Raw genomic sequence first — 14739 nt, 5'->3', positions numbered from 1 at the left:
TTGTTAAAGGGTGACTCATGGCCAAGCACCAGGTGTCACATGAAGCCCACATGTCCCAACATGCCTGTCTCTTCTTAGGAAAAGGAAGAGAGGCTATTCCAAACAAAGGGCATTGATAATCATCTCAGTCTCCCCTGGCCTCTCTTTCCTCCTGTCTCATCCTAGCACCACCTGTGGGTCTTGTGTCAGCTCTCCAGTGAAGATAAAAGCATTACTATTTTGTTGCAGAAGTCCCAGCCCTTTGTTTCCTGGAAGCTTTGAGATTAGTTTGTGCAGGGGCTGCTCAGAAAGGGAAAACGGATAACAACTTATAGCAAAATCATTAAGCAGAGCTGGAAGAAGGTACAACAATGGAAGTATTTCAATTGAGGGTTAGAGTTCTTGCTAGAGACCCCTGTCTTAAATTAATGACAACTTTTTTTTCTTTTCAGTGGTAGGGATGGAACCCAGGGCCTCATACATGTTAGGCAAGCACTGAGCTACATCCCCAGCTCAATGATACATTTTTGTAAGTTTGTATGAGATATAATTTAAATACCGTAAAGTTTATCATTTTAAACTCATGATGGTTTGAGGACAGTCCAAATAGTTCATGAAACCCTATCTTGAAAAAAATCCATCACAAAGAAGCACTGATGCAATAGCCAAGTTATGGAAACAGCCAAGATGCCCCACCACTGACGAATGGATTAAGAAAATGTGGTATCTATACACAATGAAATTTTATGCAGCCATGAAGAAGAACGAAATGTTATCATTCGCTGGTAAATGGATGGAACTGGAGAACATCATTCTGAGTGAGGTTAGCCTGGCCCAAAAAACCAAAAATCGTATGTTCTCCCTCATATGTGGACATTAGATCAAGGGCAAACACAACAAGGGGATTAGACTTTGAGCACATGATAAAAGCAAGAGCACACAAGGGAGGGGTAAGGATAGGTAAGACATCTAAATATTAGCTAGCATTTATTGCCCTTAACGCAGAGAAACTAAAGCAGATATCTTAAAAGCAACTGAGGCCAATAGGAGAAGGGGACCAGGAACTAGAGAAAAGGTGAGATCAAAAAGAATTAACCTAGAAGGTAACACACATGCACAGGAAATTAATGTGAGTCAACTCCCTGTATAGCTGTCCTTATCTCAACCAGCAAAAACCCTTGTTCCTTCCTATTATGGCTTATACTCTCTCTACAACAAAATTAGAAATAAGGGCAAAATAGTTTCTGCTGGGTATTGAGGAGGTGGGGGGGAGAGGAAGGGGGCGGAGTGGGTGGTAAGGAGGGGGTGGGGGCGGGGGGAGAAATGACCCAAGCATTGTATGCACATATGAATAATAAAATAAATAAATAAATAAAAAAGGGAAAAAAAACACAAAATATTGGGGTTTTTTTATGATATTCACAAAGTTGGACAGCCATCACTATCTAATTTCAAAACATTTTAGTTGCCCCCCAAAAGAAACCTCATACTTATTAGCAGTCCCTCATTATCCCCAGCCCCTAGCAAAACACTACTTTCTAACACTACTTTATATCTGTATGGATTTACCTATTCTGGACATTATATATATATGTATAAAATCATACAGTGTTTAACCTTTTGTATCCAATGTCTTTCATGTATGCAGATGTAAAATGTATCAGAATTTTATTCCTTTTTATGGCTGAATAGTATTTTATTGTATAGACATCAGATTTGTTTATCCATTCATCAGGTGGTAGACATTTGAGTTATTCTACATTCTGGTTATCATGAATAATCCTGGTGTGAACATTCACTTAACAAGTTTCTATGCGGATATAAGTACTCACTTCTATGACACATAAGAGTGGAATTGTTGGATCACTGCCAAACTGTCTTCCAAAGTGACCATCCCATTTTATTGTCCCACCAGCCTAAGAATACATTTTAATCACTGCTAATCTAATCTTGTTAGGGTCTTAAAGTTTCTGTGGCCCCTACTAATTTGTTAGTAATTTCCTGGGCTATTCATATCTACCCTGCATTTCAGTATTAGGGCAAATGTTTGTTGTTCATTTAAGGTGTCTTGTTTCTATAAGGGTGACTTTATGAGCTGTTTTCTAGAAGACATTCTTTTTTGTTGTTTTTTGAGACAGGTTCTCACTGTGTAGCCCAGACTGCCCTTGAACTCACTAAGTAGCCCAGGCTGGACTCAAACTTGAATACTCCTACCTTAGCCTGCTGAGTACTGACATAGGAGTTGTGATTACAGAGCTCATGAAGAATTCTCAAATGGAAGCACTTAGGGATGCTCGTAATATGTGATAGGTGCCAGTGTTGCTGAAGCACTGTGTGTATTCATGGTATAGTGGTGGCAGGTGAGACTTAGGGAGGATGGCAGGTCGACCATCAGTACCAAAGGGTACCTTTGCCCCTCCAGTCACTGTTGGGACACACCTACTATGTGTCAGGTTCATCTAGAATAGTTGCACTGGGCCTACACTCAGGAGGCTCAGAATCTTATGAGGGCATGAAACAAGCACTAACCAAGCAAGAGGATTTCAAATGGCAGCATGTCCTAGGAAGAGAGTGTGAGGTGGGGCATAAATGCTTCAGACTGAGTCATAGGAAGCCTTTCTGCCTCTTCTCACCTATCCCTCCCACAAAAGTTAACAGTGGTTCTTGCTACTGTCTATAGCACTGATGTGGCGTTTACAGTAGGAGCCTAGGCAACACCCAGAGCCAGAGATGAGCCTTCTGGGCTGGATGAGCAGGTTGTCTATACCGTAGCATGGGTATGATATTGCAGCCTGGAGACAGTTGCTAAGGAGCTCCTCTTGCCCCCAGGGCTCTTCCTCACAGTCCTCCATAGTCCTGTCACAGCACTGCAAGTTGGCCTGCCCTTATAACTATTTTTTTTCTTGTTACACTTTGAGGCATAGGAAATAATGGAGTTAGGAGGCATTACATTATTTACAAATAATAAACATGCATTGACCTAGTTTTACAAAGAATGAAAAGTTATTTTTGCAACTGCAAATAGGATTCCTGGCTAAGTTTCTTGGGTTTGTTAATAACAATTCATTAATATGAATAACTCACTTCTCAGGCCAAATCAAGATTATATATAAAATATCCACCAAAAATGCATGAATTCCTCTCTCCCAATGATGAGTGGCAGTTGGGCACTTAGAGCAACTGCTGTGTGAAGGCAGATGCATAGCTTGTAGCATGCAGCCTCATCAAGCAGAAAAGGGAGGGAGATAGAGAGGGGTTAGGGGAAAGCCAGTCTTGAGCAGCACCAAACTTTTCATCTCAGGACCCCTTTATACTCTTTAATAAGTATTGAGGACATAAAGAGTTTATTTTTAAATGTGAAGTTATAATGATCAATGTTTACTTTATTAGAAATTAAAATTGTATAGCTCATTTCAGTTTTTTGGGTTTGGTTTTTGGGGGGGTTTTTTGTGGGAATGAGGTTTGAACTCAGGCAAAGCAGGCACTCTACTGCTTAGGCACACTTTCAATCACTTTTCTGTGGTTATGTTGAAGGTGGGGTCTCTCAAACTATTTGCCCAAGCTTGCCTTCCAAATAGCTAGAATTACAGCATCAGCCACTAGTGCCCCATTTTTTTTTTCAGTTTTTTTTGTTGTTTATTTTTTTTTCCTTTTATTATTCATATGTGCATACAATGCTTGGGACATTTGTCCACCCTGCCCCCACCCCCTCCCTTACCACCCACTCCGCCCCCTCCCTCTCCCCCCGACCCCCTCAATACCCAGCAGAAACTATTTTGCCCTTATTTCTAATTTTGTTGTAGAGAGAGTGTAAGCAATAATAGGAAGGAACAAGGGTTTTTGCTGGTTGAGATAAGGATAGCTATACAACATTGACTCACATTGATTTCCTGTGCATGTGTGTTACCTTCTAGGTTAATTCTTTTTGATCTAATCTTTTCTCTAGTTCCTGGTCCCCTTTTCCTATTGGCCTCAGTTGCTTTTAAGATATCTGCTTTAGTTTCTCTGCGTTAAGGGCAACAAATGCTAGCTAGTTTTTTAGGTGTTTGTTGAGACAGGGTCTCCCTGTATATCCTCAGCTGTCCTCAAACTCAAGATCCTCCTGTCTCTGCCTCCCAAGTACTGGGATTACACATGTGAACTACCACACCCAGCTCATAAATAACATTTTTTGTGAAAAAATATTTTCTAAAACAAACATTAATTTCATTTCAAGAGTGGCAGTGGCTTATGTTTTTGCAGATTTCTTTACTGTCTGGTTTAATAGAAGACAGATTATTCACTGTGCTGTGAATTCAGTCTGTTGTAAAATCATGTGTCTTGGGTCTCTAGAAGGCTCTTTAGTGAGCCTTCATGAGAGAATGAAGATGAGAAAAATGAGGGTTTTTTAGTAGAAAGTAGCTCTGACATTACAGGGTACCTGAAAGCCTCCCAGGTCCTCCAGGGCCCTCAGGCCCCACTTTGAGAAAGAATGACTTGAAGTATTCCAGGAGAGTTATGAGTATCACCACAATAATAAGTACAGAGAAATTAGCAACTGCATACAAATTTTAAGAAAAATTTACACCCCAAATATATACTTAGTTAAAAAAAAAATCTGATCTCACAGGCACCAGTGGCTCACACTTGTAATCCACGCTACTCAGGAGGATCACAGTTCAAAGCCAGCCCAGGCAAATAGTTCAAGAGACCTATCTCGAAAAACTCTTCACAAAAAAAATATGTGTATATATATGGCTCCTAGAGTGGCTCAAGGTGAAGGCCCTGAGTTCAAGCCCCTATACAAAACAAAAGAAAAATCTGAGCTCTCTGAGGAGGAATTGTGTGTGTGGACCAGGTTGTTTCCTTAACTTGTTATCTTCCTCTCTTCTGTCACCTATGCATTTGGGAGTAATTTGATGAGCAGATTCAGATGGAAAAATCCCTGAATAACTAAGACAACAGGAAGCCAGCAGGTGATGTTATTAATGGTGACATGCATGAAGGGTCACTTCCACATTCACTTCTTCAAGTGCCCTGGAGTTTGCATAAAACTTGGCTGCCCTGCCTCTGAGTAGTTGGTTTTCCAAGTGACATTTATCATGTATCTATAAAAATAAATTACAATAGGTATAATGAGACTGCATTAAAAAAGTATAAAATCTGTGTAAAAATATGCAGATTTTGCATTGTTTCAAATGGCCTCAAAGCAGAAACCTCATTTCCTCCCTCATCTATTTATATATGTTTCTAAGATTCCTCTTTGATACTGTTCTTGGTCATAGTCTTTACTCTCGTGGCCTTCTCTTCAGTGCCAGAGAAGGGCTCTGCTCTCCCTCCACAGACCAGCCTCATCATCTACAGTCTAAGGCTCAGAGCACTGTAAGAGCACTGGTGACACAGTAGTTACCTTGCTAGGCAGAAGTTCAGGTTGCTCATAGACCTGGATAAGGCACTCTGCTCACATGTGGCCTCCTCAGTTTCATACACCTACCTTATCCCAAGGAAAATTTCAGCTTTCAGTAACTCCAGGAAAAACATCTGTATGTTGACATCATTTCAGACCTCTTAAACTGAATAAATACATATATATATACATAGATTTAACTCCTGTTGTGAATCCTTTGTGTACTTTTTACTTAGATTTTGACAACTTCCAGAATATCTTACAAACAACAAAATACCAGCAAGAAAATGGATTTCTTTCCTTCTAAGAAATAAGTTAACTCTGCTACATATAAATATATCCTGTTTGTTTATTCCTAGCCCTTTATAATCTTGGGAGTGGTTTTTTTTTTTTCTTTCTTAAAAATCTGGTAATTGGACAGGTGCACTGATACATGCCTATAGCCCAAAACTCAGGAGGCTAAGGGTCATGTGTTCAAGGCCAACCAAGCCTACATAGCAAGATCCTGTCTTTCAAAACAAAACAAAACAAACAAAAGAAGGCCTGGTAATTATTAAAAGAAAAAATGAGAAAATTCGAATTTTTTTTTTCAGTACTGGGGCTTGAACTCAGGGCCTACACCTTGAGCCACTCCATCAGCACTTCTTTGTTTTTGTTTGTTTGTTTGTTTTTTAATATTTTTATTGTTTTATTCATATGTGCATACAAGGCTTGAGTCATTTCTCCTCCCTGCGCCCACCCCCTCTCTTACCACCCACTCCGCCCCCTCCTTCTCCCCCCAACCCCTCAATACCCAGCAGAAACTATTTTGCCCTTATCTCTAATTTTGTTGAAGAGAGAGTATAAGCAATAATAGGAAGGAACAAGGGTTTTTGCTGGTTGAGATAAGGATAGCTATACAGGGAGTTGACTCACATTAATTTCCTGTGCATGTGTGTTACCTTCTAGGTTAATTCTTTTTGATCTAACCTTTTCTCTAGTTCCTGGTCCCCTTCTCCTATTGGCCTCAGTTGCTTTTAAGGTATCTGCTTTAGTTTCTCTGCGTTAAGGGCAACAAATGCTAGCTAAGTTTTTAGGTGTCTTACCTATCCTCACCCCTCCCTTGTATGCTCTCGCTTTTATCATGTGCTTATAGTCCAATCCCCTTGTTGTGTTTGCCCTTGATCTAATGTCCACATATGAGGGAGAACATACGATTTTTGGTCTTTTGGGCCAGGCTAACCTCACTCAGAATGATGTTCTCCAGTTCCATCCATTTACCAGCGAATGATAACATTTCGTTCTTCTTCATGGCTGCATAAAATTCCATTGTGCATAGATACCACATTTTCTTAATCCATTTGTCAGTGGTGGAGCATCTTGGCTGTTTCCATAACTTGGCTATTGCATCAGTGCTTCTTTGTGATGGATTTTTTTCAAGATAGGGTTTCATGAACTACTTGGACTGTCCTCAAACCATGATCCTCCTACTACCTGCCTCCTGAGAAGCTATGATTACAGGCATGAGCCACTGGTGCCCAGCTTAGAAAATGTTTTTAAAGTTTCTGTTTTTTATTACAAATGAGGTGGAATATTGAGGTTCCATTTTGGTCTTGTTGATATTAGTATCCAAAGCTTTTGCTGTTCCTTGAGAAAGAGCATATGCCTTATTGCTGCTCTGCTGCTAGCTTCACCACACTCACCTGATACTGAATACTTTGGAAACATGTTCCCTCTTCAAGCAGACACATGGCAGTGATTGATGGCAGCAGCATTGTAGAAACACTGCAATAGAAATTAGAGAATACTACAGGGAAGAAAATGAGACTGAGATCTCAGGATTTCCACCTCACAGATGGAACGTGTCTTCTCTGCAAACTACCCCCACCTCTGTGCTCCTCAGAGCCAGTGCCCAGTGGTAAGGTTGAGATGAGCCACCTAAACCTTGAAAGACAAGAGTCAGGATTTCTGAATGACCCCCATCTCTATTACAGTCCTAATCTCAATCAGTCTATGAGAACTTTTTTAGATTAAAATCGTGTGGTGCCTCTTAGTTTTTAATCCCTCTTGAGGGGTCTCTCCAAGGACTTTTTCATAAGTGAGAATTACGGTCTCAGAAGGGTCCTCTTACACTTCAATAACTAGAGACTACTGGGAAAGTTGAACAGCCTTGAAGGAGATTCCTTACCACATACCCTGCAGATGCTGCTTTACCCAAGAGTTTGTACCTATAGAGAGCAGTACTCCTCACCCAGGAGCACCTGTCTGTCAGCTTGTTCTCCTGTTGAACAAGCTTGACTCTGGTCACTGCTGTTTGCCTTTATCCTTAGGTAATTTTCAAGTTTGCTTACTTTTTCCCACTAGGAAAGTTCATCTGTAAACGTTTCCGAAAGTCTAAGATTTAGTAAGCAGTAAGAGCCTATTGGCAGGTAAATTACAGCAGCACTAAGTAAGCTTATTTCTTGAGAAAATTAAGGTATCTTTCTTCATTATCTGGTCAAAAGATTATAAGGAAAACAAAAACTATTTGAAATGTCACATTCTTAGCCTTAGCTCAGTTTCTCAGCAGTATCAAACCATCCTTTTTACTCATCAAAGCAGCCAGTCCCCTTGGTAAAACCAGGCTTTAGTTTCAAGCAAATGCACACTGAATGAGTAGTGGGTTTGGTTTTTTTATTTGTTTGTTTTGTTTTTCTCTTGAGGTCCAAATTAGTTTGTAGCTTCTTTTGTCTTTTCCATTTTTATTACCATATATTCTTTGTACAGGGGAGGATTTGTTGTGACATTTCCAAATAGCCTTAAACTGTATGTTGGTTAGATTGCCCTCTCCATTCTGGCCCCCCACTCACCACTTGCAACTGCAAGAGGTTTCATCATCCTAATCTCTATATGTACATGAAGCCCATAAACCATATCCCCTCACCTTCATCTCCTCCATTCACCCTTCCCAGTCCCACAAGTACTTCCCACACACTGTACCTATTTTATAGTCCTGTCTTTCATTGTTAATTTCAAGTCAATGTTCAGTGAGTTTCTTAGTGTATCCAGCTGTGAATGTGCTTTACTTTGGTCAGTTCAACCCCCCTCTGTTTACGCTTCCTTACTACCCATTATTCAGCAGCTCTCCCAGCACAGATGTACATATGGTTACATCCTCTCCCAGCACAGATGTGAAGTATTCAGATATTGTTGACTATCATCTCTTTTCCTTCCCCTCCTCCCTCAAGTTCCATAGTGTAACTCCACTATTACTAACATGTTCTACATTGCAGATGGTATATGATTATGTTGTTTTTGTGTATACGTTTATCTTTTGGATCTATCTTCCACATATGACAGAAAACATGGGGCCTTTGTCTTTCAGAACCTGGCTTGTAGTTTTTTTCTTTCTGTTTTTTTTTTTTGTGGGACTGGAATTTGAACTCAGGGCAACTTTATCCCTTGAGCTATACTTCCAGTTCATTTTGCTCTGGTTATTTTTGGAAAGGGGAACTTCTCGAACTATTGCCTGGGCTGGCCTCAAACCCTGATCCTCTTGATCTCAGCCTCCCAAGTAGCTAGGGTTATGTCGTGAGTCACCAGCACCCAGCTAGTTTATATTTTCTATCAGTCCTGGCCCAGCTCTTCTTTGATTGTTGTTTCATTACTAGGGTTGTTTTGTTTTGTTTCTGCTTATTTTCCTGGGCTTTGTGTATGTGCACGTGCGTGCATGAGAGTGTGTGTGTGTGTGTGTGTGTGTGTGTGTGTGTGTGTGTGTGTGTTGTGTTTGTGTGAGAGAGAGGGAGAGATAGAGATGAATGGATAGATGGGAAGAAAGAAGAAATTAAGAAATTTAGGGCTGGCGGAGTGAGTAAGTGGTAGAGCATGAGGCCCTGAGTTCAAACCCCAGTACAGCCAAAAAATTAAATTAAAAAAGAAGAAATTTTAAAAATCTAGAGAAGTTCACAGTGTAAATTTGAGCTTTAAATCCTTGTTTTCTTTTTATTTCATTATCTTGTCCATTTTATTTCCATAAACAAAGATTTGTAGCAACCAACTTAACAAGTACTATTTTGCATATGAAAAGAATTTAAACATTTGGTGCTCTAAAATTAACATAAGTTAAAATTGCAATATCTAATCTATGATTGTCTTTGAATTCTTAGTTCCTTAAATTAATCAGAGCCTTGGTTCTTAGCTAACATTTTTTGAAGAGAGGAACACCAGTGCCTAGTTAGTCTAGTTTGCTTTTCTTCTTTCTTTTTTCTTTTAATGTTTTCATTTTATTTTTGAATTATCATACATTAATAATACAAGGGGATTTATTTATTGCGATAATTCCATACATGCTCACAGTATACCTTGAACAAATTCACTCCCTCTGTTATGTTTCCATTCCTCCTCTCCCTTCTCCCCCACCATCATTGTTTTCTTCCTCTGCCTATCATTGTCATCATGTATCCTCCATGTGCTGTTATGTTCACTGACCTGGATGTTCTCTTATATGCCAGTTTAGAATGCTTGTCTATTTGTTTCTGGCTATATATTTTTATTTTAGATAATTTTTCTTATCATAAAAGTAACATATGGATGGCCCCTGACTTACAGTGGTTCAACTTAAGACTTTCTGTCATTATAATGCTACAAAAGCAATATGCATTCAGTTAAAACTGTATTTCAGTTTTATTTTTAAGACCAAAGCTCCCCATCATCCCCATGATCACAAGGGGAAACTGAAACACCACAATGCACTGTGTTGCCAAGCACTGTATTGTTCAGTAGATTAGACATACTAAATGTATTTTTGACATACAACATTTTCAAATTATGATCTGGATGTAATCCTGCTCTATATAAGTAGAAATATCCATATGTATGTTTTGAAAAAAATATATAAGAAACACACAATCCAAAGGAAGAAAGTAAGTATCACCTCCAAGGACTCCTTACTTAGATAGCCACTAAAATCTTTCAGTCTTCTTTTCCTTTGACTTATTACATATAGGTGCATGCATAGGTATGCAATACAAAAAGTTTAATTTCTTGCCTTCTTTTCATTTAGCAAGGTATTAAAAATATGTTTATGTGTCTTTTCTTTTTTTATTATATTGTTCTTGTGCTGGGGGTACACTGACATTTACAAAAGTTCTTACAATGTATCATAGTGTAATTTACACCACCACCCCCCAGCCCCCGTCATTCTCTTTTATCTTCCCTACCTACCCCTTCTTTCTGTGTCTTTAAGGGTGTTTTTGGTTTGATTTGGTATTGAGTGTGTGCACATTTGTTTTGGCGAGGTGTTTTTTTGGTGGGGGGAGGTGGGATTGGGGTTTGAACTCAGGGCTTCAAGCCTTCTAACTTGCAAAAGCAGGCACTCTACCTCTTGAACCATGTCTCCAGTCCATTTTGTTTTGGTTATTTTGGAAATGGGGTCTCTCAAACTGCCCAGGCTGACCTTGGATCTCGATCCTCCTCATCTCAGCCCCCCATGTAGCTAGGATTACAGGCACAAGCCACTGATGTCTGGTTTGTTTGGTCTTTTGAGACACAGTCTGGCTATGTAGCCCAGACTGGCCTTGAACTCGATATCCTCCTGTCTCCACCTCTAGAGTGCTGGGGTTACAAGCCTGATCCACCACTCCTTGAATATTTTCTACATAATTGTTTCAGTGATTGGATAATATGTCATTGTGCAGATGTATCATAATTTAATGGCGTTTCCTATCATGGTGCTGTTGAATTTGCATGAATGCCTATATGCCTTTTGTCTTCCTCATGTGAGTCACTAACCATCTCAAGTTGTAGCTCCTTGGCCATAAGGATGGTGTCTTTTAAGTATTTCACTGATCAGGTACTTAACAGGTGATGAATACTTGTGAGATTGTCTTCTCTTGTTTCAGGTCACCAGGGCTCTTCAGTTTGATTGACACTATATGGCCCCCAGTGATACCTTTGAAAGCACCTAGCCATGGCCAGCCTTCTGAAGAGGTGAGTCCAGAGTCAGAGAGCTCCCCTGGCAGCAGGTTGTCCCATTCCAGATACCAAGTCAGGAACTCCCACCACAATCCATATAGTCCTTGTCCTGAAAAGCAACAAGGAGCCCTGCATATAGTTCCTTTGTGATGACATATGAGTCTGAGGCAGCACTAGGATTGGAATCCCTCCACCTCTCTCCAGAGCCTAAACCCTGGCTGCTGCTCTCCTGTGCTACACAGCATACTTCTCAGATTGAGTTACAGTGAATTTTTAAGCTGAAATTCTTACATGCTGTTGCAGCTGTCAAGGTCTTGGTGTTTTCCCACCCTCTTCTAATCATCATAAAACTAAGACTCCATCACCAATTAGAGTGGGAATTCAACAGAATCCATAAGTATTCCTACAACCACCAAAGTAGCCAGGAATTTCCATTTTACGGCCTCATCACGTGGTTCATGGTAGTGGCTCACAAGCAGCAAAAAATGTCCCCTTCTCCCTCTCCTGGGCCTTGTCCAGCAGCATGGCCAGTGGCAGCTCTAGGCAGTGTCTCTCAAAGCTGAAAATGGGAGTCTATCTTCACATGGACAGTTTTTTTTTAGCGGAGTGCTGCATATATGACCCTGGCCTGGACCATAAACACAGTTGTCAAAAATGTCCATGTGTAGATTATTTAAGACGATGTAATTTCTAAATGGTGTTTTCAGTATGCTCCAAGTAATAGATTTCAGTATGCTCCAATGAGGCATTGCTTCAGTGGTAAAGTGCTTGTCTAATAAGCAAGGCTGTGAATTCAATCCCCAGTACAGCCCTCCAAAAAAATATTCTTATGCTTGGTCCCAAAGGCAAGCATATAACATTGTTTATATAGCCTTCCAGAAAGAGTTTGCATCTATAAGCAGTCATATATCTATCTATCTGTCTATCTATCTATCTATCTATCTGTATATATATATATATATATATACATGTATATATATATGTATATATATATACAGATATAAAAGAGCAGATTTTAATAGTGCATCTGAGTCTTTTCGCAATAAATTCATGTTCGGCCTTTGCCTTCATTTTAAACAGGTGAAAACTGATGTACCTCCACCTACCTTCTGTTACATCCTCTCAGCTCATCCTAGTCTGGGACAAATTGAAATCATTGAAGAAGACCCCATCTCAAAGCTTTACCAGCCCCCAATTCTCCACTACTTAAGAGAAATTCTCCAGGTAATGACTTTGTTTCTAACAAGCTCTTTCAACACATACTTTTACCAAGTCCATGTGCTTTGTGTGATGTTACCTATCTTTGTCAATGCTTTTGCAGACTCATGATCAGGTTACCCGGTGCAGTTTCTTTGCCAGAGTGATTTATCAAAGACCGCAGGTAATACCCCCCTGTACCTCTCTGTCATACACACACACACACACACACATTGCTATAAAAAATAATTCTTAGAAATTAGTGGTATGCCATAGAAAAATGTCTTTAAAATTCAGGTCAGGACTGGAAGCATGACTCAAGTGCTAGAGCACCTGCCCAACAAGTACCTGCCCAGAAAGTGCAAGACTCTGAGTTTAAACCCTAGTACCACAGGAAAAAAAAAAAGTGCATTTGTACCACTGTAAGCTCTGTGGGTATGGATTGCTAACCACCATGCTAAGAACTAGGGTGTAAAATAACCCAGCCATTACCCTTCCCCCAAAGATTGTTGGCCCATTCTTTTCTGAAATATAGGCAGTATGAGGAAAGAAGAGAGAAGCTAAAACCTCATTTATGTGGTACAAGTAGGAATCTCAGGATGGAACTCAGCCACTTCTGAAAACTCCAAGAGCCTTTCAAAGTAGTTCCATGAGGCCTTCAGTGGTTCTAGGGAATGGCAGCCAAGAGAAGAGCTGTTGAGTCAGCTGGGAGTAGAGGAAGAAAAGAATTGCCTTTTGACAATCTGAATACATGGACTTGGTTCTACAAGACACCAATACAGCCCTTAGCTCCTGAGGGAACATCCATGTAAGTCTACTCACTTGAGAGGTGCAGAGCACATCCTGTTTGTTAAGCCCTCATCCACTGGTGAGCAAAGTGCTCTCATGTGTCTTCTGTGGTGCTGGAGAGAATGAGGCCTCTGAGCTGCCTCCAGACTATGCAAAAGCAGACAAGGGCCCTGGGTGCCTACTGTTAGGCAGGCTGCTACAGCATCACCTGTGGCCAGTCAGGAAAACTGTCCATCAAGGAAGCCAAAGCCTGGAAGAGAGCAAGCCAGAAGCCAGCACAACTAAGGACATAAGCACAATGTGAGGTGCCCTTAGATGAGTGCCCTTTTTTTTTTTTTGGCAGGACTGGGGTTTGAACTCAGGGAGCTGTACCACACCCTCAGCCTTTTTTGCTTAAGATATTTTTCAAAAAGGGTTTCCTTTTTTTGCCCTGGATGACATTCTTCCTATTTATGCTCCCCACATAGCTATAATAACAGATGCATGCCACCTTGCCCAGCTTATTGATTTAGATGGTGTCTCGCTAACATTTTGCCTGAGCTGGTCTTGATTCACAATCCTCCTGATCTCTGCCTCCCAAGCAGCTGGGATTACAGACATGAGCCACCACTTCTAGCACAGAGGCTGCTGTGCTAGGAGTGGTGTACCTGACTATCAAGATTTGATGCACACACTGAGCTCTTTTTAGCTGAATATTCTAAAGCAAATCGTAGGACTTGGGGCATTTCATGCCCACACACTTGATACGAATCTCTAAAATCATATGTGCTTTGTATACAGTTACAGTTCATCAGCTGCCTGCTTTTTTTTCATAAGCATCTATTTTGAACTATTTTTTTTTATTTCTCTGCTCTTCTATAGCAATGGAAGAGCTATAGAATAACTAGAAGAATATGCTTCTTAACTTCAAAACAAGTTATGATGAGTTATATACAAATAAACATCACTAAAATTGCATCATCACAGTGTATATCACACTTCTCATCTATATCAAGACTGAGCAAAGAGCTAACAGTGTGGCTCAAATGGTAGGGCACCTGCCTGGCAAGTGCAAGATCCTGAATTCAATGGTTGGAGGTGTAGCTCAAGTAGTAAAACACTTGCCTAGCAAGCGCAAAGCCCTAAGTTCAAACTCTGCTACTGGGGGACAAAAAATGGGTGGACTGTTCCTATAAAGGGCCAGATAGTTTATATTTTATGGTTCTTGGGTCATATGGTTTCTGTAGCAACTAGTCAACTCTACCATGCAGTGCAAAAGCAGCCATGTTATCATTCGTAAATGAGTGACAAAAACATTTATTTCTAGACACTGAAATTTGAATTTTATATAGTTTTCATGTGCCACAAAATGTTCTTCTTGAAATTTTTTTCAGCCATTTGAAAATATAAAAAAAAATTTAACTTGCAAGCTATATATAAGCCAGATTGGCCCACAGGCCATAGTTTCCTGATCCTGG

At 40.2% G+C, this 14739-nt stretch overlaps 1 protein-coding gene across 8 annotated transcripts in view; it reads left to right on the top strand.

Moving 5' to 3' along the window:
* Positions 1-14739, top strand: part of Spidr (scaffold protein involved in DNA repair) — a 388190-nt gene that overhangs the window by 351288 nt on the left and 22163 nt on the right. For 7 of the 8 annotated variants that reach the window (XM_074068500.1, XM_020157004.2, XM_074068498.1 and 4 more), the window contains 3 exons: positions 11224-11311; positions 12377-12520; positions 12618-12677. In XM_074068500.1, coding sequence (XP_073924601.1) covers positions 11224-11311; positions 12377-12520; positions 12618-12677 — 292 coding nt within the window. The remainder of the gene's footprint in view (positions 1-11223; positions 11312-12376; positions 12521-12617; positions 12678-14739) is intronic. The other variant, XM_074068499.1, reaches the window with a different exon arrangement.

The sequence above is a fragment of the Castor canadensis genome, chromosome 3, assembly GCF_047511655.1.
Source record: "Castor canadensis chromosome 3, mCasCan1.hap1v2, whole genome shotgun sequence".
Lineage (NCBI taxonomy): Eukaryota > Metazoa > Chordata > Mammalia > Rodentia > Castoridae > Castor > Castor canadensis.
This window is presented reverse-complemented; position numbering and strand designations above follow the sequence as displayed.